The sequence below is a fragment of the Sebastes umbrosus genome, chromosome 19, assembly GCF_015220745.1.
Source record: "Sebastes umbrosus isolate fSebUmb1 chromosome 19, fSebUmb1.pri, whole genome shotgun sequence".
NCBI lineage: Eukaryota > Metazoa > Chordata > Actinopteri > Perciformes > Sebastidae > Sebastes > Sebastes umbrosus.
This window is the reverse complement of record NC_051287.1, coordinates 13,885,719-13,911,341: the sequence shown is the minus strand read 5'-3', so window position 1 is coordinate 13,911,341 and position 25,623 is coordinate 13,885,719. Positions and strand designations below refer to the sequence as shown.

Sequence of the window (25,623 nt, the reverse complement as noted above, 5' to 3'; positions counted from 1 at the left end):
TACATTTTTTTCCAGTGTTTATTCATCTCTGTACACTGCAACACAAATTCTTTACATATTTCACAAAAGGAAAAAAAGCATCCTTCAAAAATGTTTCTGAACATTTCTCCAGTAAATAATTATTTGGACAAGAAGTGTAAACTCGTTGCAGAGTAATTCATAAATGAAGCACCAACAATCCATGATGATAGAACTAAAGCCACAGGTTGGAAAAGACAAGAAAACAGTTGAAGTTGCGCTATTTATGAATGTCAAAATGACCTTGTGTGCAGTGTAGACATCACAAGAAACTCTAAAGATGATTTTTATAGCAGCCTGCTGATGATCGGTACATAAAAATAATCCCAAATGCCGTGGCACCAGTGTACTCGTCCTTACTTAAAAAAATATCACTTTATCATTTATGTGAGAAAATAAAGTCAGGAACACTTTGTGATCCTCGTTTAGCCCTTTTATCGTGTAATTGCACACACACACACAGACACACCAACTGAATTGACAAGCGAAACATTTGAAAACCCAATGGTGCTCATTTCAAGAAACGTTCTATCTGAATGCGCTAATCTAAAGCAATGTTTCTTTTCCCACATCCCGATTTCATACTGATTATTTTTGTATCCCACGTGAACTTGTGATAACTGCGTCAACACCTCACTAAAAAAAAAATGTAACCAACATGCTTTATTGCTTCGAATCAAAGTTACATTAAACAAGAGTAAAGGAACGCGGTGTTCTTTTGTCCAATAACACTCTACAATTAACTACAAATACTCAACAAAGTGCATTTTTTTTTTTAGTAAGCTATAGTTTGGCCTTTTCTTCTACTCCCACAGATTTAGTAAACATATTGGAACTCAACATTTGCTACTCAACAAAAGTGTGGGAAACAGAGGAAAGCCAATTCCTGGTGCAAAAACAAATAAAGGGAACACTACTGTAGTTTCATATCTGTTGAACGACTGTGGGAGTCCCACTATACTTGAAAGGTAACTCAAACTGACAAACACGGTCAACCACTACACCCACCACTATACCTATGGAAAGCCGGGGATGTAAAATGATCCCCCTTCTTTTGTTCTTGCAAGTAGTTAAGATGTTTACTGTACTTCGATGCTTATATAACTTCCATTAGAAGGAGGGCAAATTTTTTTTTTAACAGGATGACGAGAATAAAATGGATTCTGCTTTGGTCTGAAACTAGTCACTACAGAGAAAGACAACGGCCAAACCTCCCCTGCTCCTGAGCTGCAGCCATCTACCATCATATCAACAAAACCATCAGAAACACCCGACAGACCTTTACTAGTTATGCCCTAAAATTCCACCGATTCTACGGTAACACCTGACACACACTGATTTCTACATTCATCAAAGACTGAACCTTACAGGTAAAGTCTCCCCTGCAATCATATAACCTTTCCCTCTTTGCCTCCGTATCTCATTATTCATGTCCAGATTTATCTTTGTTATAGGCAACACTCATTCTGTACATAATTCAATCTACATGTCCTGAGAGGACAAACGTCTAATTAACAGAATGGCACTTTTGTGTTGTATGGCAATTATTATTGCACAAGAATAATGTTTCAATCTGACCAGAGCAACACTCATTTGAAAAACTGAAAATGATTTAATATTATCTGGTGCTTTTGCAAAACAATTTCCCCATATTTCTTCTTCTATCTTCTTCCAACATAGTCCAGATTAGACCGTGTTACCAGTACAAATGTTATAAGAAGTGACTTCATAAATCCTCGCTGATTCATGGGAGAAATAAAATGCAGAATTTAAAAAATACAAAAATCCCTAAAGCCAAATCAAACCGATCTTTCAGAAAATTAAATTAAATAAAAATCATGATACATTTAAACAATTATTTAAGTGCCTTATAGTAACATTAATAACAAAAAGGTGACATAATAAATAAGATCTGTGTCAGGATTTGCACCACAACCATGCAAATAAGGCTGCGGAGAATTATAGAGCCACCAAATGGCACTTTTGGTTATATTTGATGTGCTTCCATCCAAATTTGGTTGATGTCGCACCTGAATAAAGAGCTGCGATTCACAAATGATTACGACACATTAACTGATGAAAGAGGAACAGGAAGGTACAACGTAGATACAAGACATGATATATGTGGATTACAGCAGATGAAACCCATGTTCATAAAAGTGCCAGAGAGAAAGAGAAAAGACACCCAAGTGGACATGTGAGAAAACAATAAACAAGTGCAATGATCAGTGTTGGCATCCTGAAGAACGCACATCACGTGAGATGACATCTTTGTCTACCTTTTCGTTGAGATGAGTTTATGTCCGTGTGAAGGAAAAGAAAACTGGCACAAGCCTGAGGGACAGTCCAGGTCGGTATCAGAGTTAAACACACTGAGGCGAAGTAAAGGTAGAGCGAGGCAGCTCCGAGGTGTTCTGTGACCGGAGCAGGCCGTTGCTCACTTTACCTTTTGGCTGTCCAGCCTCAGCCAGTGGACGCCTTGTCTCGTATAACGGACCATAGAGCTCATACTTGACATTGCGCTCAATGGGCCCATAACTGTGTCCAGCTCTGTCAGCATACCTGAAACATAAAGCATTAAACATCAACAGTGACACAACACTGCACCAAATGGATCTCATAGCTTGATATGTACTGTATGTACTGTATGTAATGTGTCCTGTGTTATGTTAAAAAAAGATGTAATCTAGGAATAAGTTTGGAGTCCGAGCTGTCTTTTGATGCTCATGGGACTAAAGTGGTGCAGTCCTTTATGTTCGACTAAGACATTTCACCATGATCAGGTCATTCCTTTCAGTTTGCAGATCTAGAGAAGGTCCTAAAGTGGTTATCTCTTCCAGACTTGAATATTTATCCTGACGCACGTCATTAAACAGATAAGGACTGCAACTTTCACTGGTTACCTGTGAGTTTTACAGATTTTACTGCTCATTTTTTTCAAAGCCTTGCATGGTCAGGCTGTGATCTGCTAACGCCCTGTGAGCCTGATCACTGCTGAGTATCAGTATGCTCAGTATCGTCTTTTAAATCTCTTCTTAAAACTCATCTCTCTCTTCTGGCTTTCTCTTATCTGAAGCGTTTCTTTACTTTATTTTCACTTTTACTGTACTTTGCAACTTTGTTTTTGAAAAGTTATTATTATTTTTAAGGCTGTGTCACTACAATTATCAAGGAGCTTTTCAGATTCATGTAGCTTTCTGCCTCAGAATATTTTAGGATTTTAACTTAAACGTTTGGTAACACCGTCTCTTTTCCATCCATTCTTACCACTGCCTTTTTGTGCCAGCTCCTCTGCTTGCTCCCAGATTTCATGAGCGCTCAAGAATAACATAGTGATGTTGATGTAGTTGAATGCCACTTGTCCAATAGCCTGGGGAACGGCTACAGTGCTGCCGACAGGGTCCACAACCAACCCGCTGCCACTGTGGTTGGAGCCGGGACCTGAGCTGGTGGACGTGTTGGCTGGAGACGGCATGTTGGGCATGTAGGACGGGGTGTCTGTGACTCTAAAAAAAAAAAAAGAGACGGGTAAAAAGATGTTGACTTTTCATGTGCTACAACTATCGCTGCTTAGTGCAATATACCCACACAATGAATGTAACATTCAAACTTACTTTGATGTTACTACAGAGGGCTCGTGAGTTGTTGAGTTCTGAAAGAGGTCCAAATTTAATTAGCAAAAACAAAATAGGTGCCTCTCTTCCAACTCACTATAACTAGTAAATTCAACTTTGTGTTAATTAGATCTAAATATTGCAAAACAACTACACTGGCAACAAAGAGTTATAGTGATAATTAATACTTACACTGAAGTGATCGGTGAGAGTCTTTGAATACTTGAGTGCAGTTTTGTGTTTGTGGCGAAACATGGCCATCTGCAGGAGAGACTGGCACTTCAAACTACGAGACACAAATAAAAGTTATTAAATTATTCATAATTCATTAAAGAAAACAAAAAAAAACAGACTACTTTTTTATGACATACTATACTATGACATTTTTATGATCTATGAGAAAGTTGTCTCTGGCCGGTGGGTGGTGCTTAGTTTTGGCTTGACTGTTTTCAACACAGCTGCCGGGTCACAAACGTTCTCATTTTACAGCTAAACAGTACACTACATCATGATTCTGAAAACATTTGAGGAAATAGGCATTACAGTAACAGAATCTTGATTCATATTTGATCAGCGCTGCCTAGTGTGACAGTTTGAATTTGGAGTTATTGAGATTCGCGCTAGCGTGATTGACAGCTGCCCAGAGACTGCTCGGCTCTGATTGGTTGTTTTCCTTCGGGCGCTGTGAAATCTTGCAAATGTCATAAGGAGCACAGGAAGACACAAAGGAACCTGATTTTTTTTTTTTTTTTTTTTACAGATTATCTCTCTAATGAACTACTGTCAGCATATATTGGCCATTTTATAAAAATAGCTTTTTATCATATTTGATCAGAGTTACCAACTGCAGCTTTAATGAATGACAACAAATGAGAATTCAAATTCAAATTCAATCAAAGTCTCCAAATCTGTCCTCTTTAGTTAGACAAGAACCAAAAATAGATGGCTTGAAAACAAAAACAACGCTTAAGAGGAGACAAATATAACCAGTAATGTTAGGGACATTCCGGTGTGTGGAGAAACAGCACATGAAGTGTAATCTACACCTTACCATAAAGCTATAAAGTCCTTTTCTGAGGGTGTAGAAGAGGCGTCCACTGAGTTTTTAAGTTTCAGTACAAACCTGTGAGAATGGAGAATGTGGCGGTAAAACTAATGCATGAATCAAATTCAGTTATGGAGCCAAAAACCTTCATAATACAGTTTAAAATTTAACTTAAATATAAAAAAAAAACATTTCAATGTCTGTGACCATGCAAACTAATAACAACAAAAAAAATACTAATAGTGCAGATAATAATGATAAAAGTGGGTTCGTACTTGAGCAGTTCCACTGTCTCTGCAAACATTGTGTAGGAAGACATTGAAATGTGTGGATCTTTTTCCATGGCAATGCCACTTTCAACAAAATACATGGCCGCATCCAAGTAGTTGAAAGCTTTACTGAGCTTATCTGACTACAGAGAGAGAGAGCAAAAATAAAAAAAACAATTTGGTTATAAGTTACTTGTGTTACTGCAGTCATTTTAGTCAAATAAATCAAAGCAAACAAAGAGAACCTACCTCTGCGTCTGCTTTGTGCTTCAGCTTTTTGGCCTCCTTTATATAATGCTTCACTGGATACTGCCTACATGTACAGGTGAAAAAAGCTTTATTAGATCACTAACAAATACTATTCATTAACACAATAAAAGCTGTCATCACTGGTACAAAACAAGTGCACTGTTGTAAATTAAAACTGTGGCAACAATTTACATAAACTAAAAATACGATTTTTAACCTGTACCTAATAATAAAGATGAATGAAAACTCTCTGCAATCTAATTCTCCCATCCCACACTCACAATTCATCTAACCACTCTCTTCGTCATCTCCCCTCGCCATAAAAATACCATCAATTTGCCAGATTTTCCACCAAAATGGGTCATTTTGAAATAGCAGCCGTCAGTGAACATTTATGATATTGCGGACTGGATACATTTCATGCGTTTTACATTTAATTTAAGTGAAAAGCTAAAACAAACTTTCAATTGTCTAAACATCTAGCAACAAGGGAACAGCAGTGACCTCCACGCTTGCACACATGTGCAACACTAGTGCTACCTTGATTATAGTCAGATTACTGTATATTGATGTGTGCAGAAGCTATGAAATTTAGTTACACCCAAAACTTTCATAGAAAGAGATGGTAGAGGAGAGGACACAGGGGAAATAGAGAGACATGAGACCATATTTATTGAGCATCTCAGTGTGGAAAATCAGCCTTAAATGATTAGTGCATACTTTTGAAAGTAATTTTAACCACTTACTGTAGCTTTTAAGGTCAGCAGGAGAGTTCCCACTACGTAGGTGACACCAAGTAACATTAATCTTAACACTGCTAAAACCAACACTCTCTGTGGGTTTCTGGGTCTCTATACTGTGATTCCCCATGGGAAAAACTGACGCAATCCAGCTAGGTCCAGACACAGCCAAGATTTTAGGGGACATAACAAAAAAACTATAGAACAACTTAACTCAGGAGAAAGGATTTTTACCTGTCCTCTAATCTGAACAAGGGCCTGTTGCTCAAAGCTTCCCTGGTGGGCTGTGAAGATGACGGGACGGCAAGGCTGCTCTTTGGGGACTTCTGCTAGGATCGCAGGGCAGACGTTTAATTACAATTTGAATGGTTTCCCCTTTTCAGGTGATAATTCATTAGTAAGCCTTTTTCTTAGAATAGCTCAGCTATGAGAACTTGCAGAAGCTTGTCTCAGGAAAAGAAGCAATGCATTAACATACATAAACTAGGTGCTTACATCCTGTTACCTTTTCAAAGGGTGGGTGTTCTGTGTACTTTCCACTGCTCTTCTTTTGCTTGCGTGCATCTTTTTTGCTCTTCGCAGCCTCCTTACTGGTCTCCTGGGTCTCCCCAGAACTGCGTTTGTGCACCTTTGGGCCTTTAGCAGCGTCTTTGGGTGTCAGAGGCGGCTGCAGAGGAACAGGGTTTTTCTTTGCCTTCTTTCGCTCTCTGTCCTCTTTTGGATTGCTGGAACGTCTGTAGGTGATAAGATCAGTGAGCTCGTTTGATATGACACACTCCCACTACAAAAAGAACGTTTCATTTTAAAAATGTTAATGTTATCAGTGGTAAAAAAAAACAAAAAAACAAGTATGGGACGCCTCTGATTTAGGGGACCTACTCCAGTTTGACAGAAGCATGAGTTGATGAGGTATTCTTGTTTTCCAGCCTCTGTTTCTTCCTGGGAAGTGTTGTATTATCTACCTCAACCTAGAAGACAACAAATCACACATTAAAATAAAAATATAAAGTACATGTATGCTAACTAGAACAGACCTGGTCCCTCATATTTCTCACATTTTGAGATATACTCTTTTTGCTGGTTTTGGTGAGTTTGTGTGTTGTAGAAGCATCACTGCCCCCTCCGTCTTTCTCTATGACTAGTGCTGATCTCTTTGCATTGCTGGGAATCTCCTGGTGGTTTCTGGAGGTCCGGGGAACTCTTGAGAGTAGACTTAGATCAATCTTTACCAGCAGGGACCTAGGAGGCCTGCAAGGATCCCGAGAACTCTTGGCTATCTGCTCAGTCTTCTTTGAGTTCTTGTGGGTTGTTTTGTGAGGATTCTTGGTGCCCTTCTGGCAGATGGTCTCTGACTTTGGTTTGCTACAACTGATTCTGAGTGGCGGGGCAGGAGACAGCTGGTCAGGCTGAGCAGGACATTGGGTGGGGCAGGAGCAGGGGTTAGGATATTGCACACCACATGATGGACAATGACCACACAGGACCACTTTGACTGCAGGCTGTGATCCAGCCTTCCGCTTGTCAAGTGACGTGCATTTAGAAGTCCTCTTACTGTCTCTTTTAGTGTCAATGTTGTCCTTGCTTTTCTTGCTATGTCCTGTTTTCGTCTTTACCTTGGGTCTATCTGTGAAACAGGGATCTTTGCCTTGCGTGGTGACAACTTCCTCACACTTCACGCTGATAGCTGCTTCAGTGCGATCTGGGCAACCTGCCTTCGCTGGTTTTGAGGAGTGAGTGTTGCATGAAAGTTTCCTGGAACTGCTACAGCTGCTCAAATCAGCAGAGGGAGATTTTTGGCTACTTTGATTGTTATAGTTGTCCTGAGGGCTTTCACTGTGCTGCTGGGGCTTTGCAAGCCTATCAGTGAACTCTTTGTGGTGAGATGAAAGCTGAGGTTTGGACTCCCTGGTGGGGTCGACCACCTCGACACTGAGTGAGTGCTTGGAGCTTTGAGTGGGTGGTTGCTGTTTGTGAGCAGGGCTCTCAGAGGCATGTGCACCGCTTTGACTTTCAGTGCCGGAGTTTTGCTGGCTGGACCTGATCCAGTTCCCCAACTGCCAATCACCATGGGCCACTGCTGGAGCATCAGGCTAGAAAAAAACAAAACACAAACAACATTTAGAGTTTAGAAGAGCAAACAGTTGAGATAATGCATGTTTACATGTTTATTGTTTATTTAATAGGAATACAAGGACAAGCAGCAAATTACCTCGGTTTTAACGGAGTTGCTTAAAGGGAGTTGAGGTGGATCTTCAATGGTGCCTTCACTGTCCGACTCAGATCTCGAGCTACTCTCTGAGTCGCTGGAGCTGGCGGACTCTACCCCTCTGGAATGTGCTGCTTCAAATGAACTACAGCACAAACACACAGAACACCACAATAATATCACATGGTACTGTTATAGATATAATGAAATAAACACTGTGGCCCACATGCCCAGGCTGTGCTGGTAAACACTGCGTTTGGAGGGAGAAACCAATGGGAGTAATGTTTCAATTTGTTTTTTTGACTCTACAAATAATTTTTTTCTTCGACTCATTGTTTCAGTTATTTTTCAGCTGTTTCTCAAATGTGCAGAATTCCTTGTCATTTATAATAGTAACATGAATATCTTTGGGTTTTCGTCTGTTGGGCGAATAAAACAAGATATTTGAATACATCATCTTGGACTGGGGGAAGTTATAATAACCACTTTTCATTATTTTCAATATACAAAACATTTAATAGAGAAAATAATCTGCAGACGATGAAATAATCTTTAGTTGCAGCTAACCCTAATGAAAATATGAATCTGTCTGAATGGCTGGTTGAAAACAGCCTGTAAACAATGGTCCTCAGGCCGGCAACTTACAGTTCTGCTGTGTGTCATATTTTGAAATTATGGCACAAAAACTGTCAAAAGCCAATTCACTTACGATGAGGAGCTCTGCTGGATGAGCTGGGATGGATCTGCAGGAGAAGACTCATAGTTTCCTGGAAAGAAAAGACAGAAAACAAACATTAGTTCAACAAAACAAACACAAGTACATGTAACTGTCTGCTACCAACATCAGTTCCAGACACAACAGACTTGCACTCAGTGTTGATTTTTCGATGGTACAGTAAAATCATTTCTATTTATTATCATGTTCATCTCTGTTCTGTGCCTGAATTGTACTCTGTTTCATTCCCTCATTACTCACTTTTTCCTGGACATGAAGAGACATGCTCTGTTTCCTGTGAAGATACAGAAAAAAAAAACACAAGTAAGTTTTAACCAGGGTCACACATTTGTTTGATATAGATTTGTATAGAATACATTTGCATCGACATTCACACTAAACTGATAATATGTTAATTAAAGATTGGTGTGTAATAATGTCTAATCGTGCAGCTTAAGCAGTAGTGAGGCCATGAAACATTTGACCTGAGAGTGGTGAGACAAAAGGCCATGGGTCATTAAAATCAAAAGGGTGTATCCCTTCTGAACATGGAGGTCCTCATCTAATTGCATGGTGATCTGATAATCCTACATTTTGAGATATCCTGTGTGCAAATTCAATAATTTGACTTGATGGTGGAGGAAATGAATATCTATAGCATACTGAAGCAAAGTTCAGCCTTACATGAGTCCATTTCCTGTGTAGGTGACAATTTGACCTCAGGGTGACACCAGAGGAAAGCTCGTTGAGGATCTAAAATGGAAAGGGTTCATCCATTTCCTTTTGTGCATCACAAGGATTCCTCACTTATAGTGGGCTTCATCTGAGAAGGCAACGCAAGATTACTGATACCGAGACCCCTCCTCCTATGTACACATGGGCAGCGCTGGTGAGCATAAAATAAAGATAGCTTTCAATAATTCTCAACCTTTAAGCTCATACCTTGGCTGGGAACGGGGACTTGGAGGGTTCATCTGTGCTAGGTGTGTGTATAGCTGTCAGGAGAGGGGGCCATGAGTGGGTCATTTCCTGCAGAGGTAATTTAGTACGATTAGATTCATAATATTCTGTGTAAAATGAATCGTTAAAGTAAAGTAGTAAAGTAAAGTAAAATTTGCATGTGCATTGCATTTAAATAGTTTTTAAAAAATGCACTATGATATGGGTATCCAGGATATAGAAGATATTTTGAAAAATATATCTTACACATAGAAGTTTAAGTACACTTAAATGCTTTCGTTTGTGTTCACATGTACATAGTGAGTCAGTAACCTTGTATATTTGTGTAAACAGGTAGGTTAAGATGTTTTGAACTCAGATGTAAGGTGTAACTAAGCCCTTTTCACATGTATATCATGGCAAAAGACAATAGCCTACCGTAAAAGAGAATTTAAACATCTGGACTTACCCTCAAGATGTCCTCGACACACTGAACTTCATTTGACCTTGTCTGCAGAAAGGAAAGGAATAATTATGAGTTTCCAAAAAAGACATTGAAAAGCCTGTTTTATAACCTGAAAAATATATAAGAATTTGTTGAGGAGCTAATATTTTACAGAGCAAACCATGTATGGTATTTCACAGGTCAAACTGTAATCAAATAAAAATAAAAACCCCATTGAATCTACCAATATCCTTCCCCTATTTTCATCTCAGATTGTTCACTCCTTGTTGTCGATGTGCTGCATGCTCTGAATACAAGTCTCACCCACATAGAGGCCTATCTATCCCTGCTAGGGGCATTGCCAGTTGTAATACAAGAGCTGTCATTTATCTTATACATAACCTGTAATATGGCAAATCATCTGTAGGTATACTGTAACTTTTGGGGAACTGAAATCATGTACAGTGAAGCAGAATACTGGAAAATTAAAACAAATCAAAGACAAAAAGTTAAATACTATACACATTGTTATGCATTTCCTTTTCATGTATACAGACACAGAACTTGTATCAAAAAGGACAATTATTATTATTTAGCTTTATTCTTTCTTTAATAACGGAACTGTTTTTCATTGTGACGTGAATTTTCCATGCCATATTAAAATCAAATCACAAGACAAGAAAACAAAGTGAAGAGGTGCATTGCATGTCAGTGTTGCCCAGCAGAGAGCAGCGTAGACCTGCTAATATTAAATGAAAAGCACTGACATTAGGTATGATGAGGTGCAGAGGAGCTTTTTTTTTCCTTTTTTGAGATGGAGACACATTATACACACCAAAACAAAAAGTGTAGTGATTTGATTTTACGGTTGCATTGAAAATTCATGTAAAAAAAAAAACCCAATTAATTCGGTTATTACATACGAAAGCTAAATAATTGTCCTTTTAATATGTTTTTCCATGTAATTATGACAAAGCAAATGCATACATAAAAAAGTAAATATGGATAACAATGTGCATCATTATTTCGTTTAATAATGAAGCGAAACTTAAACTTAAACTAAATACTAACTTAAAAAGACCAAATTAAAAATCCTACACCCAATGAGTGAACATTTATTCAAATATTCTGTCTGCTCTGTGTATAAAATGGGGGAGTAAGAAACATTACAAACATCTATGAATACAATGCATTCCTTTACTATATCACCACTAACTACAGCCTTAATCACTAGATGAGTGACGCAATACCGCGTATCAGGCAGCAACATAGGCCAACTTCAGATAAATACTGTGTGTGAATGAATGAGTCAACAGACTGCATTTCAGTTTGTTTTCAGGCCTGTCTTTCAGTTTTTCCTTCTGAATGGACAGTGTTTGAGATAAGGTCAGAGTGAATGGGCCCCCAGAGCAGTTATGTAAGTTGGTGACAAAGCTCATTTATTGTTCTGCTGCTGAGCCCAGGGGTGAAGTTATCACAGGCAGCTGAGGTCACATATATACACACACACACACACACAAAAAAAAACACAAACCACAGGCTGCTTGCCACATATACCATGCCATGCACCTAAGTAAGACATGACACTACATACGCAAAACTGCATGCTGGCGAGCAGTTTGATATTAAGAGGACATAGTGATACTACAGTGCACTACAGTGTCTCAACAACATATCCCAACAACTACAAACTTCCCACTCTGTGTTTTCTGAAATGTCAGTGTTTTATTTTCTGATCCGTTTCATGAAAAGTTGTGTTTTAGCACTTCATGACCATCACAGTTCAGGGGACTGGAGTGTCACGACTTTGCGTCACTGAACATTTTCACATTTGTCACACCAGTTTAACTGCAGTCTAGACACCTGATTAACATTTGTCTTTGCTGTGTGTGCACAAGGACGTTTGCTTTCTGACCCATGACCCCATTGTATTAACCTGTGTGTAGGAATAACATTACTTCTTCACGTCTTCTACTTCTCAATGGTTTGGAAGCTAAAGGGCCAAATCTGATTATACTGTATCCAAAAATGTCTTATACATGGCTTATTGCAGATGTGCAACTCAACTCAGGAGTGCAGAGTTGGTGAGAAATAGGGGGAATGAGTAACTGCCTAGATATCCTACGCTGGATTCGTCCCAGCAGCGATAACAGCAGCATATTCAGCACTGCTGTACTGCTGCAGGAGGGCAAGGGGGAGGTGTGGCGTGCTGCAGGTGCAAGGGTTGTGTGTGTGTGTGTTTATGAATAGAGTTGAACTGGAGTTCAGCCAAATTCTCCCAAACAAAGCAAGTCCAAGACCTTTTCAAACGCCTGATCAGTCGAGCAAGAATATCAAAGAAGACTATGGAGAGGTTTCAGAGAACATCCTGAGATCAGCAGGCACACAATCCTCTAATCCCACAATATATTCATAGACCAGACAACATTGCTGGGAAATAATAACTAGGACGTCCCTTGTACTATCACCTCCCCCACAGTCCCTGGAAGGACCAAACAAGAGATTCAGTGGTATATAATATCGCAAGACAATTATATCTGAAGACTCATAAAATAGCTAAATCTTTTTTTTTTTCAAAAAGCAGGATTCAAATCATATACCATATACACCAAAGTATCTACACCATACTACTATTTAGCCTAAAAATGTTTTAGTATTAAACAAATGTATTGTTGTTTACTTTGTATTTCTGTAATATCATTTTTGTTAAAAACACAATTTACCACAAGCCCATGACTGTTGTGGGTTTAACATCTTCAGGCTGACAGACTGAGGCCCGTTGATGGTTTGTGGACAATATTTGCAATTGTTTTGTGTTGTTAATTGGTTTCCAATAATAAACATATACATACATTTGCTTAAACCAAGCATATTTGCCTACTCCCTCCCACTGTTGATAAGAGTTTAAAATACTTGAAAAATCTCCTTTTAAGGTACATTTTGAACAGATACAAAATGTGTGATTAATTTGCGATTAATCACGATTAACTATGGACAATCATGCAATTGATCAATATTAAATATTTTAATCAATTGACAGCCCTAGTCTAAAGGTAACAAAATCTGCCTAACGACACCTTTAAAGCTCACCAATTAACACATTTTAACTTGTTTGTTTGATCCGTACAAAAAACAAAGCGTAAAAACAACAAGTAGCAAGTTTAAGGGTGGTATAAGGAGGACTATTTCTATAAGTCGGACTATTTCTATAAGCAGGACTATTTCTAGCCAGGCAAGCAGCTTCCTCTTGTTTCTATTCTTTATACTAAGCTAAGTGGCCATATATGTAATACAGTTATGAGATCTAAGACAATAAACTCACCTCCAAAAATTGTGGCAGCATCTTCGTTTTGCCCAGGTCAGATTTGTTGATTAACTCCGGTAGAGGTACATATGGCTCTGGTGAAGGTTTCAGCTCAGGAGACTCGCTGACCACCTGGTCCTGACCATCCATGGGCCGCACATATGCTGTTGGCTTGTGGGTCATGACTACACCGGGCTGCTTAGACGATAGGAGTGAAGGGAAGGTCTGGGAAGGTAGGGCGTTACCCTTGTTGGCTTGAGGCCGAGATACATCTTTGGGAGACTGTTTTAGGTTAAGTGAGGAAACATCCATGGTGCTGGCAGACTCAGAGGGCAGATCTGTGGACACTTGAAGTTGATGTCTATCAAAGGCGTCCTTAGTGTCCGTGTCATTGTCATCATGGTCACTGGAATGTGGAAAGGGTGGTGGCTTAGCATCAGGAGACCGAGAAGACATTTCGTGGGGAAGGCTGACACGCTCCCTGAGATCTGAGTGGGCTTCACTCTTCTTTTGTTGATGTGCCGAGAGGCTGAGCTGACTGTGGTTCAGCGACGCGTTTGAGAAAGTGGATGAATGTCCATGGTGGTTAGGAGAAGAAGCGGCAGCGGACGTCCTCATGGGCTGAGAGGAGTAACCATTACTAGAGGGGGCTTTCTGACTCTGGGTGGACATGTAATGGACCTGGTTATGGAATGGAGGTTTGGTTGGTTTATCTCTGTTTGGCTGACCCTGATCTGACTGTGAGGAGGTTGCATAAGTAGGAATGGGTAAAGGCTCAATGGCAAAGGGATGTGGATTATTCACATCTTCATAACTGCCCAGCATCCTCTGGATTCGAGTGGAAAGCTCATCCCCTATGTTTGTCTGCAAAAAGAAGAACATATATCTCAGTTTACAAATGCAAATATCACATTATCATATACTCCATTACAGGGGACATATCATGCTCAGTTTCATGCTTGTATTTGGGGTTTCTACTGGAACATGTTTACATGCTTTAATATTCAAAAACACATTTTTCTCATACTGTCTGAATATACCTGTATTCACCCTCTATCTGAAACACTCCGTTTTAGCACCTGTCTTTTTAAGACCCCCTCCAGGAAAAGCCCAGTCTGCTCTGATTGGCTTGAGAGAAAAATATGAGGCACCTTTGCAAAGGTAGTTCTCAAGCTGTGGGTGATATATTCTAATGAGCTTGCGTGTGACATAGGAAGGGGAGACAAACCTGAATGGCTTGTTGAATCACTTTTTCTGATCTAAGCAGCTCACAAAAAAACTGACTGGGTTGTCTTATTTCACAATTTGTGTTGGTAGGCACTCCACATACTCAAATGTATGTGCACAAGCACTGAAAAGTTAGTTTTTTAAGATATGTCCCCTTTAAAGAAACTAAGCATGATTTTTTTTATTATCATTATTATGGAAAGCACAAACATCAATAAGATCATAATTTGTTGTTTGCTAAAAAGACGTAGAAGAACATCTGTCTGACCTGTCAAACTAAACAGACACCTTTGTCTGCAAACAATTTGTTTTCTGTTTAAACATAATTTGCCATTTCTTTTTCACTGTTTCCCAATAATGTTTTTGTTTTTAAAATTTTATTTAAGAGCAATGTCTTCTTTGTTGAGATTCCTACTTGAAATGCAACACTGTTATGGTACTGACCCTTTCCAACTTTTTTAAAAAGAAGTCCAAAATAAGCATCTTTTTTATCCATAACAAATACAGTAGAAGCCCTGTGTAATCAATAGAGCATTAAACTCCGGTTATGTGGGTCTTTACCTTGTATGGTTCCCCAAAGAGTGGCACATTCTCAGGGTTGAGCTCTTTGGCTTGGCTTGCTTCTTGGTTCCTCTGTTCCCATGCTTGGAGGCGAAGACGATTCCTTTCTTCATTGTATATACTGTAGAGCATTACAAAGAAAAACAGATCTTAAGTCAGCATTGTATTTACAAGTGCATCACTTCATCTGTAACACTAAATATGATTAGTTACCCAGTTTAAAGATGCAGTAGGTGCCTTAAATATTAGAAGTGAAATTGGTGATATGCTACACTACAAAATACAGCTTGTTCTTTGTATAGAGCTCTGCATTTTGTATTTGTCTTTGATTTTCTAGGATTTCATACACTTATAAACCCCGGAGCAATGAATGTGACTGATCCTTATGACGAGATTAGTTTTGGCTAAAGACACCAGAAAATTTAGAGACTGCAAATTTATGGCATCTTATCACGGACTTATCAACCCAAGGGGCAGAGCAGCAGGGTCTACTGGGAGAAGACAGTGCCCATCATATCAACAGACAATTGTAATTAGACTCACAGACGCCATGAGGATTCACCACAACGTTGACATCTGCTCTCTCTAGTCCCTAAAGATTATATGCAGCCCATGCAGACATCACATGGATACTACCAGTCCAGATATGATGCCAACAGCAAAAAATATTTTGTTCACTATAGTAAATTACACTGCGGAAAAACAGCAGACCCCATGGGATCAGGACCGGTTTAAAACTTTAAATATACTGAAGTGAACTGTACACTTATCCACATTTCATCCTAAAATACAGTGTTGATCATATTCACTGACAGCAACCCCAATGGGATGCTTCCATGACAACAAGTGGAGCAGGACAAATTTGGGACTATGCCAAACAGATGAGCACTAACTCTAATTAATAATTAATAGAGCAGAGATTGGCCAAACTACTAGTACAGCACAAACTGACACTACCCAGTCACAGTACAACCCAGGGATAAAGCAACATACTATGCATGTATTAAATTGCACACTAATCATCCAGAACAAACATGAAACATACATTTTGTTGATTATGTGACACAAGCACACAACTTACAGAAATAATTAGCTCCTGCTGGCAATACAAGGGGTTGACTTATTGATGTGGCTTGAACATAAACTGTCCAGAATCAGCACTCACACAGCTTAATATTGAGTCAACCTCTAATCAACTAATAATTACTCACATCTACACAACAGGCAAGCCCAACGTTAACCTGTGTCGACAAATGTCAACTATTTTGAGCAGTCTAGAGCTGCCCGTTGACAGTTTGGTGGGCAATTATCCTGCCTTTAAAACAAATTATAATTTCCTGTACTCCGTGCCTTCTGTGTAGAGTCTTCCACCAAGATGAATGAGAGAGCTCTGGGTGTACGGATTTACCAATCACAGATGACAAATGCCAGAAACTGATTAAATGTAGAATAAAAAGGTGAAATGACAATTTGTCCACATCACAGAATAACCCACAAAAGAAAGCTGTGCTGATACTGAAACAGCCAAACCCTGACAGGAGAGAAGTAGAAATTTCATCAAACCTTGGCAGGCAAAGTATCCCAACGTTTGTTGTTTGAAATGTAAATTATACAGAAAATCCTGCACAGTGCAGTTCCATCAGTGACAAAGACAGATTTGCTTATTCAGTAAAGCACATCATTAAGATTCAGAAAAACGCAAATGACTACACAGTAGAATTTAAAGCAACGTGAGGCTGAAGCCACAAAATCTGAGGACTCAAATCAGAACGTGCACACCCACATACAACGGCAGAAAGTAACCCGAAATTTACAATATGACTCCAGTCAATCATGCTTTCCTGTCAAATCATGGATGTATTAAGAGAACTGGATACAGCGTTGGAGGTGGGGCGCCGTTCATTCCTATGAGAGTTGCTCAGTGGCGCATGATGCCAAAATGGCTCGACTTCCGTCTGGAAATGTACCCGGATCTTTCGGCGATCTTCCGCATCCACTGGGCCATCGGACATGCGCAGTAGCGTCCCCTCGGTCACATGACTCTGTCACGGGGTCACAACGTCACGCCGTCGTCATGGCTTGCGCTGTCGTCAATGTCTGGGTCTCATTCACATGAACAGAGGACGGGAAATAACTCTGGTTTCGGCTATAAGTGCATACGTTTTACAACTTTTAGGACCTAATGATATAAATAAGGGCTATTCAAGTGTTCATACTGGGACGTTGATTTACCTCAAAAAAATTATCCTCTGAGTTACAGACGTCTCTTTCCCAATGTAATGTCTAATGTCTATGGGAAAAAGTAGTTTTGGGCCCAGTTGCATCACGTGACGGACACGGAAGTTGCAGTACCACCTTTTGGCCACTACGAAAGTTGGGATCAACGACCGGCACTCTTCCTGAGGGCTTGTGTCAAACGGCTGACACATCTGAAAATATTGTCAAATTTAAAGAAGCCATTACAGCTAATGCAGAGCCACCTCTGAGGGGGTGACACCAAAGTCAAGTTCAAGTTGCTGCTGGTAGTATTTAGGCATATTTTAAATCATATGCAGAGCACACTCAAATTGTAGGGATGCACCGATATCAATACCGGGAAGAACTGACTGACAGTTTATTGAGGAATGTCCACTTTAGTCATCAGGTATGTTTATAGTTGTGACATATCTGCTGGCATCATAAGCATTGGCGTAAGCGTTCTCTCCAGTCTTCACTTCACACAACATCCATTTCCAAAAATGTGGACACTTTCTTCCATACTGCTCAAAATATATCCATCATATATTTGAAATGTTCCTCTGTAACGATTTCATTCTGTGATCGAACAGGTACAAATAGGACAAAAATCAAAGACTCCTTGCTGCTATGATGATGCTATACTTCCCAAAACTGATGACACATTAATTAGGGCTGTACAATTAACCGAATATTAATCACAATCACAATTTTGGCTTCCCACAATTAAATGAACACGATCACCTGCGATACTGACATTTAAAATGTGCTCATAGAAAACTCTGCTGCATATCAAATCAAGTAAACTAACAGCCAGCCACAAACCGGTGATCAAGATGTTATTATCTATACAACCAATGTGTTTATGATTAAATTGAGAGCAAAATTGTATATCTAGCTCTTAATGTTGCTAATTTTGCTCTCGAAGTGCACCAGATTGAAGCATTCAACTTTAAAATGTAGCTAACAAAAGGGGTAGGATGAATATTCCTGTATTAGTACCACAAACTTTGTGTACAATTTTGCTGCCAGTGCACACTTTCCCCATGGGTGTTTTCCTTTAAGAAAATTTGCTTCATCATATATTGGTGTGTATATGCTCTGACAATGCATGTGATACCAGACAGACAGTATTGGTTTGCATGCAGAGACTATAAATCTGCATTTCACTCTGCTCTTACCAGCATATAACGTGAAATGCACAAGCAACCCAAAGCTACATTCTACTTTTATTTAAAACTTTAACATTCACTTTTTTATTTAATCTGTGATAGATGACCAGGATCTTATATCCTGCCTATCCAGAAGTCTAAATAAAAATCTGAAATTTAACTTGACAGTCTGCAAGAGAGTTGAAGCCACATTATTATATTAATAAGAATATTAATAAGAATCATGTTGAGCATAATTGTGACTGAAACATAAGTCTATAAGACTGTTTATGTTTCTCTTCTGCTCAGATTATCATAGCCTAAGAGTGCAGTCACCCTGCCCTATAGATATTGTTTTGGTTACAGTAAAATTACATTAATACAGACAGAAGAGTCAAACTAGTTTTCCAACTTTGTTACCCAAAATCCAAGTTAGTCAGAGAGGTTTTTACAGAAATTCCCCCTGTAAGTATGCATTTACTTGTCTTGTAAAATGTCTTGTAAAGATTTTTTTTTTCCTTAATGTGGCCCTAATACTCTTGTCATACCATAGACGTACAACAATGATCAATAAAAATGAAAACTAAAAAACAGTTATTCATTTCCATTTTTATAAATACACAGGGAGCCACTGGAGAGGAGCTAAAGAGAGTCACCCTGCCCTATTTTTTTTTTTGATTACAGTAAAATGACATTAATACAGGCAGAAGAGTCAAACCAGTTTTCCAACTTTGTTACCCAAAATCCAAGAGAGGTTTTTACAGAAATGCCCCCTGTAAGCATGCTATACTTGTCTTGTAGTTAATTTATATAAAACAAGTTAATTTATATAAAACAGAGTGTAAACAAAGCAGCCTCCTGATGGTGTATTAAATGAATAAAGTGTAAAATAACCAATATGTCTTGTTTGTTCCTTGTTACTGATAGAGAGTTCAATCATCCAATCCACCAAACAACTCAAAACAAGAGTCAATACCAACAGGAGAATACACTGTTTACCATTGGCAGAGCAGTTTGGCAAACCAGTTTTTCTATTTTCCTACTTTGTTACCCAAAATCCAAGTTAGTCAGAGAGATTTTTACAGAATTCCCCCTGTAAGTATGCGTTTACTTTTCTTGTAGTTAATTTATATAAAACAGATTATGTAAACAGAGCAGCCCCTTTTAAACCAGCTGGTAAAAATCACACACCAGCCTGCTCTTTATTCTCATAATATTACTACTTTTTTTCTCTTAAACTTATGACTTTTTTTCTCATAATATTACTACTTAGTCTTTTGTATGCTTGTGTGCTGATGTGTATATATGTGCATAGGTAACTGTATGAATATGTATATGCTTGTTTCTTTATTTTCCCATTCTATTGTTTTTTATTTAATTATTTATGTTTCAGTGTATTTTGTTGTACATGATGTGACTTTCCTTGGAAAGCACTTTGTGCTTGAAAAGTGCTCTACAAATAAACGTATATTAGTATTTATTATATCACTTTTTCTCTTAAACTTGACTTTATTCTCATAATATTACTGCTTTTTTTTTCTCTTAAACTTATGACTTTATTCTCATAATATTACTACTTTTTTCTCTTAAACTTATGACTTTATTCTCATAATATTACGACTTTTTTCTCTTAAACTTATGACTTTATTCTCATAATATTACGACTTTTTTCTCTTAAACTTATGACTTTATTCTCATAATATTACGACTTTTTTTCTCTTAAACTTATGACTTTTTTCTCATAATATTACTACTTTTTTTCTCATAAATTATTACTTTATTCTCATAATATTACGACTTTTTTCTTTTAAACTTATGACTTTCTCATAATATTACGACTTTTTTTCTCTTAAACTTGTGACTTTTTTCTCATAATATTACTATCTTTTTTCTCATAAATTATGACTTTATTCTCATATTACGACTTTTTTCTCTTAAACTTCTGACTTTATTCTCATAATATTACTATCTTTTTTCTCATAAATTACGACTTTATTCTCATAATATTACTACTTTTTTTCTCTTAAACTTCTGACTTTATTCTCGAAATCTCAGATTTTTTTTTTTTTCCTTAATGTGGCCCTAATACTCTTGTCATACCATAGACGTACAACAATGATAAATAAAAATGAAAATGTAAACAAAAAAACAGTTATTAATTTCCATTTTTATAAATACACAGGGAGCCACTGGAGAGGAGCTAAAGAGAGTCACCCTGCCCTATATATTTTTTCTCTTAAACTTATGACTTTTTTCTCATAATTTACCAACTTTTTTTTTTTCTCTTAAACTTTATACTTTATACTTTATTCTCGAAATCTCAGATTTATTTTTTTCCTCAATATGGCCCTAATAAAATGAAAATGTAAAAAAAAACAAAAAAAACAAAACAGTTATTCATTTCCATTTTTTATAAATCCACAGGGAGCCACTGCAGAGGAGCTAAAAAGAGTCACCCTGCCCTATATATATATTGTTTTGGTTACAGTAAAATTACATTAACACAGACAAGACTCAAACCAGTTTTCCAACTTTGTTACCCAAAATCCAAGAGAGGTTTTTACAGAATTCCCCCTGTAAGTATGCGTTTACTTGTCTTGTAGTTAATTTATATAAAACAGATTATGTAAACAGAGCAGCCCTTTTAAACCAGCTGGTAAAAATCAGACACCAGCCTGCTCTTTATTCTCATAATATTACTACTTAGTCTTTTGTATGCTTGTGTGCTGATGTGTATATATGTGCATATGTAACTGTATGAATATGTATATGCTTGTTTCTTTATTTTCCCATTCTATTGTTTTTTATTTAATTATTTATGTGTCAGTGTATTCTGTTGTACATGATGTCAATTTCCTTGGAAAGCACTTTGTGCTTGAAAAGTGCTTTACAAATAAACTTATTAGTATTTATTATATTACTTTTTTCTCTTAATCTTATGACTTTTTTCTCTCAATATACCAACTTTTTTTTTTCTCTTAAACTTATGACTTTATTCTCGAAATCTCAGATTTATTTATTTTTCCTCAATATGGCCCTAATAAAATGAAAATGTAAAAAAAACAAAAACAGTAATTCATTTCCATTTTTTATAAATCCACAGGGAGCCACTGGAGAGGAGCTAAAGAGAGTCACCCTGCCCTATATATATATTGTTTTGGTTACAGTAAAATTACATTAACACAGACAAGAGTCAAACCAGTTTTCCAACTTTGTTACCCAAAATCCAAGAGAGGTTTTACAGAAATTCCCCCTGTAAGTTGTCTTGTAGTTAACTAGTTTATATAAACCAGATGGTGTAAACAGAGCAGCCCCTTTAAACCAGCTGGTAAAAATAACACACCAGCCTGCTCTTTATTTTCATAATATTAGTATTTTTTTCTCTTAAACTTATGACTTTTTTCTCATAATATTACTACTTAGTCTTTTGTATGTATGCATGTATTTGTGTGCTGATGTGTATATATGTGCATATGTAACTGTATGAATATGTATATGCTTGTTTCTTTATTTTCCCATTCTATTGTTTTTTATTTAATTATTTATGTTTCAGTGTATTCTGTTGTATATGATGTGAATTTCCTTGGAAAGCACTTTGTGCTTGAAAAGTGCTCTACAAATAAACTTATTCGTATTTATTATATTACTTTTTTTCTCTTAAACTTAACTTTATTCTCATAATATTACTACTTTTTTTCTCATAAACTTATGACTTTTTTCTCATAATTTACCAACTTTTTTTTTTCTCTTAAACTTTATACTTTATACTTTATTCTCGAAATCTCAGATTTATTTTTTTTCCTCAATATGGCCCTAATAAAATGAAAATGTAAAAAAAAAAAAAAACAGTTATTCATTTCCATTTTTTATAAATCCACAGGGAGCCACTGGAGAGGAGCTAAAGAGAGTCACCCTGCCCTATATATATATTGTTTTGGTTACAGTCAAATTACATTAACACAGACAAGACTCAAACCAGTTTTCCAACTTTGTTACCCAAAATCCCAGAGAGGTTTTACAGAAATCCCCCTGTAAGTTGTCTTGTACTTAACTAGTTTATATAAACCAGATGGTGTAAACAGAGCAGCCCCTTTAAACCAGCTGGTATAAATCACACACACACAGCTCTGCCTCTTTCCAGCTGATTCCACCTCCTCCTCGAACTGCTTATCAAAGCTAAAATCAGTTTAACATTAACTACAGAAAACTACCTTTCTCCTCCTGGTACTTTCACAGAGTTTCAAACTAACTTGTGAGCTACTACTAGTTAGCTAGTTAGCTAGTGAGCTAGTTAATTATCTAACCAGCTAGGCTGTGAAGCTAGCGCCCAGATGCTAGCAGCTAGCTGTTTTTCTTCCTACCTCGGCTGAGATGCCATGGTGCTCCTCTCACAACAACCAAAGTTGGTTGTCATGTGTGTCTTGACAGTCCTCCACAAGGTGTCCTCCTCTCTTGGTCACATTTTTCTCTTTTACAGCTGAATTAGTTGATTTAAATGGCTGTCAGGCCGCCGTTGTTTGATAGTTGTCTGCTAACCAACAGTCAGTCTGTTTGGTTCGTCCACTCTCTCTCTCTCTGCATACTGGACTGTTCTACTCTATTCAGCCATCCGGGGGGACCAAGCTTCATGTTTTATACACTCAGCTTGTCAGAAAATACCTCTAAAGCACTTGTGTTACTATTATACGAGTAAAAGAGAAGTATATATAACAAAATTAGTCCATTAAGAGATATATTAGTCACTGTTTTTGTCCAAACTATACAACATTACCCCTGCGTGACAGACATGGTACAGTCATCTGTGTTTAGATATGTTTTTATGAGGTGTGTTTTTACAATAGACTGCTGTTTTTGAGGTCTGATTTAAAAGTTTTCATTTTGAAACTCATACATGTTTGCAAATTGTTTTAATTTCATGTGAAAACTGGAGATAAATTAATAGATTTCACACCTGAAATAAATAAGGATAGATAGATAGATAAAGCTACAGACAAAATACAATAAAAGCTGATATGTGAGCCAGACATGGTACAGTCATCTGTGTTTAGATATGTGTTTTTACAACAGACTGCTGTTTATGAGGTCTGATTTAAAAAGTTTTAATTTTAAAACTCATGCATGTTTGCAAATTGTTTTAATTTCGAGTGAAAACTGGAGATAAATGAATAGATTTCACACCTTGAAACAAATAAGGATAGATAGATAGATAAAAGCTACAGACAGAATAGAATAAAAGCTGATATGTGAGCCTAAAAGTGTTTTTTTCTTTTTCTTTCAATATTATATATATATATTTTTGTTAATTTGAAACAACAGAACAAACATTCACTAACGTCCCCAATAATAACATTCTCGGTACAAAGAAACTTAACAAACTTAATATTAATATAAAATAAGCCAGTATAGATATAGATACAAAAACACATTATATACATAAAATAGATAAATAAGTAAAAAGAATATACACAAGTAAAAAAATAAATTAAAAACAATAAAATAAAATAAAATCTATTTATATATACCTATGTATATACTGTATACATATAAACATACATATACGCACACGCAGTACATACACATACAAAAACACATATAATCAATTAAAAACAAAACAGTGTACAATTCAGTCATCATCCTATTCTATCTCAGTTCCGGTCTTTTTATTATTATAGCAGAAATGAGAAACACAGTATGAATTATTTGTTGTTGTTTTTTTTATCAATAAACCACTGACTTTAAAAAAAAAAAGTATATTAATTAATTAAAAAAATATTTGGTTGTCTGTTTTGAAATTCTTCCTGACAGAATTAACTTTATTTGAAGCACATTTATGCTGCTGGTAGTCCATTCTGATACCTGACAGGATTACCTTTTTTTCTTTAAAGCCAATTTTATGTTAGGGTTTTTTAAAGCTAATTTTATAAATTGTTTGGCTAGACATTTCATGACTTTAGATATAGGGCAATCTAAATGTCCTGCAAGTCCTGCTTTGAAAATCACAGTGGTACTATGACATGTTGACCAAACCCACTAAAATAATATGTATTAATATGGAAAAAATTGCGACTATGTGCTTTTTAATACCTGAATTAAATTCAAACAGGAACAGTGGAGAGATGTGTGGGGAAAAAAAGTGATTGTGGATACAACAAAAACACTTTTACTTTAAAAAAAAAAAATTTAAAAAAAAATTGACCTATAACACAAAATAGACTAATTTGTTTTAATTTAGAAATTGATAAACATCTGTCACACCCTTGTCTGATTGGTTGTCAATACCTTACCTTGTTTACAGCTAAAAAAGCAGGACCTCTGGAGCTGGCGGGGATTCACTCTTCTGCCCAGAAACACCGAAGCAGATCTTCTGACTCACTATTCCACCTTGGTGCCAGTTTTGGTGAGTGAGTTCAGATTTGATGGCACAGAGCCCCAGTGCTTGTGATGTTTCTTCTAGGTTTCAGAGCACTGCAGCTGAAAAAAAAACAACAACGACAGACAAATCATTTAACAAATTTCAACCAGACATGATGAACATGCCAATGAAGTGCGTCACAAAAGAATCAAGCAGCCTGTGCCTGCTGTTCTTGGAGCATGGACACCGGCACGTGTATGATTTAGTGCAGGCCTGAAGCACAGGCTGTGCAGAAAGGCCTGTTATTGGACACTCACCCTGGGTGGTTTGTTATGCTGCTACTGGCCGTCTGCCAGCAGAGCACACCAACATCATCTTACTTCATTTAGACCTAACTGGAGGCTCGGGACAGCTCAGTGGACCATGAGACTTTTAAGATTGTAGCCAATATAAAGATGTAACATTTGGGGGCTCATGGTCATGATATGCAGTATATAATAGAAGATCATTATTCAATACTAAAAGAGAATTAAAAGAATAATAATTTCCAATA

General features: G+C 37.2%; 1 protein-coding gene across 4 annotated transcripts; it reads right to left on the bottom strand.

The window, feature by feature from the left end:
• On the bottom strand, positions 1–25,282 carry aff1 (AF4/FMR2 family, member 1). Of its 4 annotated transcripts, none has more exons than XM_037752461.1 (19): positions 25,003–25,282; positions 15,333–15,453; positions 13,563–14,408; positions 10,265–10,306; positions 9,799–9,885; positions 9,118–9,151; positions 8,851–8,908; positions 8,145–8,286; positions 6,991–8,025; positions 6,815–6,903; positions 6,441–6,669; positions 6,170–6,264; positions 5,196–5,259; positions 4,953–5,089; positions 4,684–4,755; positions 3,825–3,918; positions 3,633–3,670; positions 3,286–3,524; positions 1–2,580 (listed from the first exon to the last, which is right to left on the bottom strand). In XM_037752461.1, the coding sequence occupies exons 3-19, from the start codon at positions 14,367–14,369 to the stop codon at positions 2,456–2,458; spliced, it is 3,387 nt and encodes a 1,128-aa protein (XP_037608389.1). In that variant the 5' UTR covers positions 14,370–14,408; positions 15,333–15,453; positions 25,003–25,282; the 3' UTR covers positions 1–2,455. The 4 variants fall into 4 exon arrangements, with proteins under 4 accessions (XP_037608389.1, XP_037608386.1, XP_037608387.1 ...); XM_037752458.1 differs by lacking the exon at positions 25,003–25,282 and adding an exon at positions 23,080–23,307; XM_037752459.1 differs by lacking the exon at positions 25,003–25,282 and adding an exon at positions 23,080–23,307 and having other exon boundaries at positions 6,170–6,261.
• Positions 25,283–25,623: the final 341 nt, after the last annotated feature.

Coding starts and splice junctions, on each gene's coding strand:
- aff1 (XM_037752458.1), bottom strand. CDS start 23,132: ATGACAACCAACTTTGGTTGTTGTGAGAGGAGCACCATGGCATCTCAG. Junction 15,454..23,079: donor ACCATGGCATCTCAGCCGAG/GTAGGAAGAAAA, acceptor AATGCTCTACAG/TATATACAATGAAGAAAGGA. Junction 5,090..5,195: donor AGCACAAAGCAGACGCAGAG/GTAGGTTCTCTT, acceptor CTCTCTCTGTAG/TCAGATAAGCTCAGTAAAGC.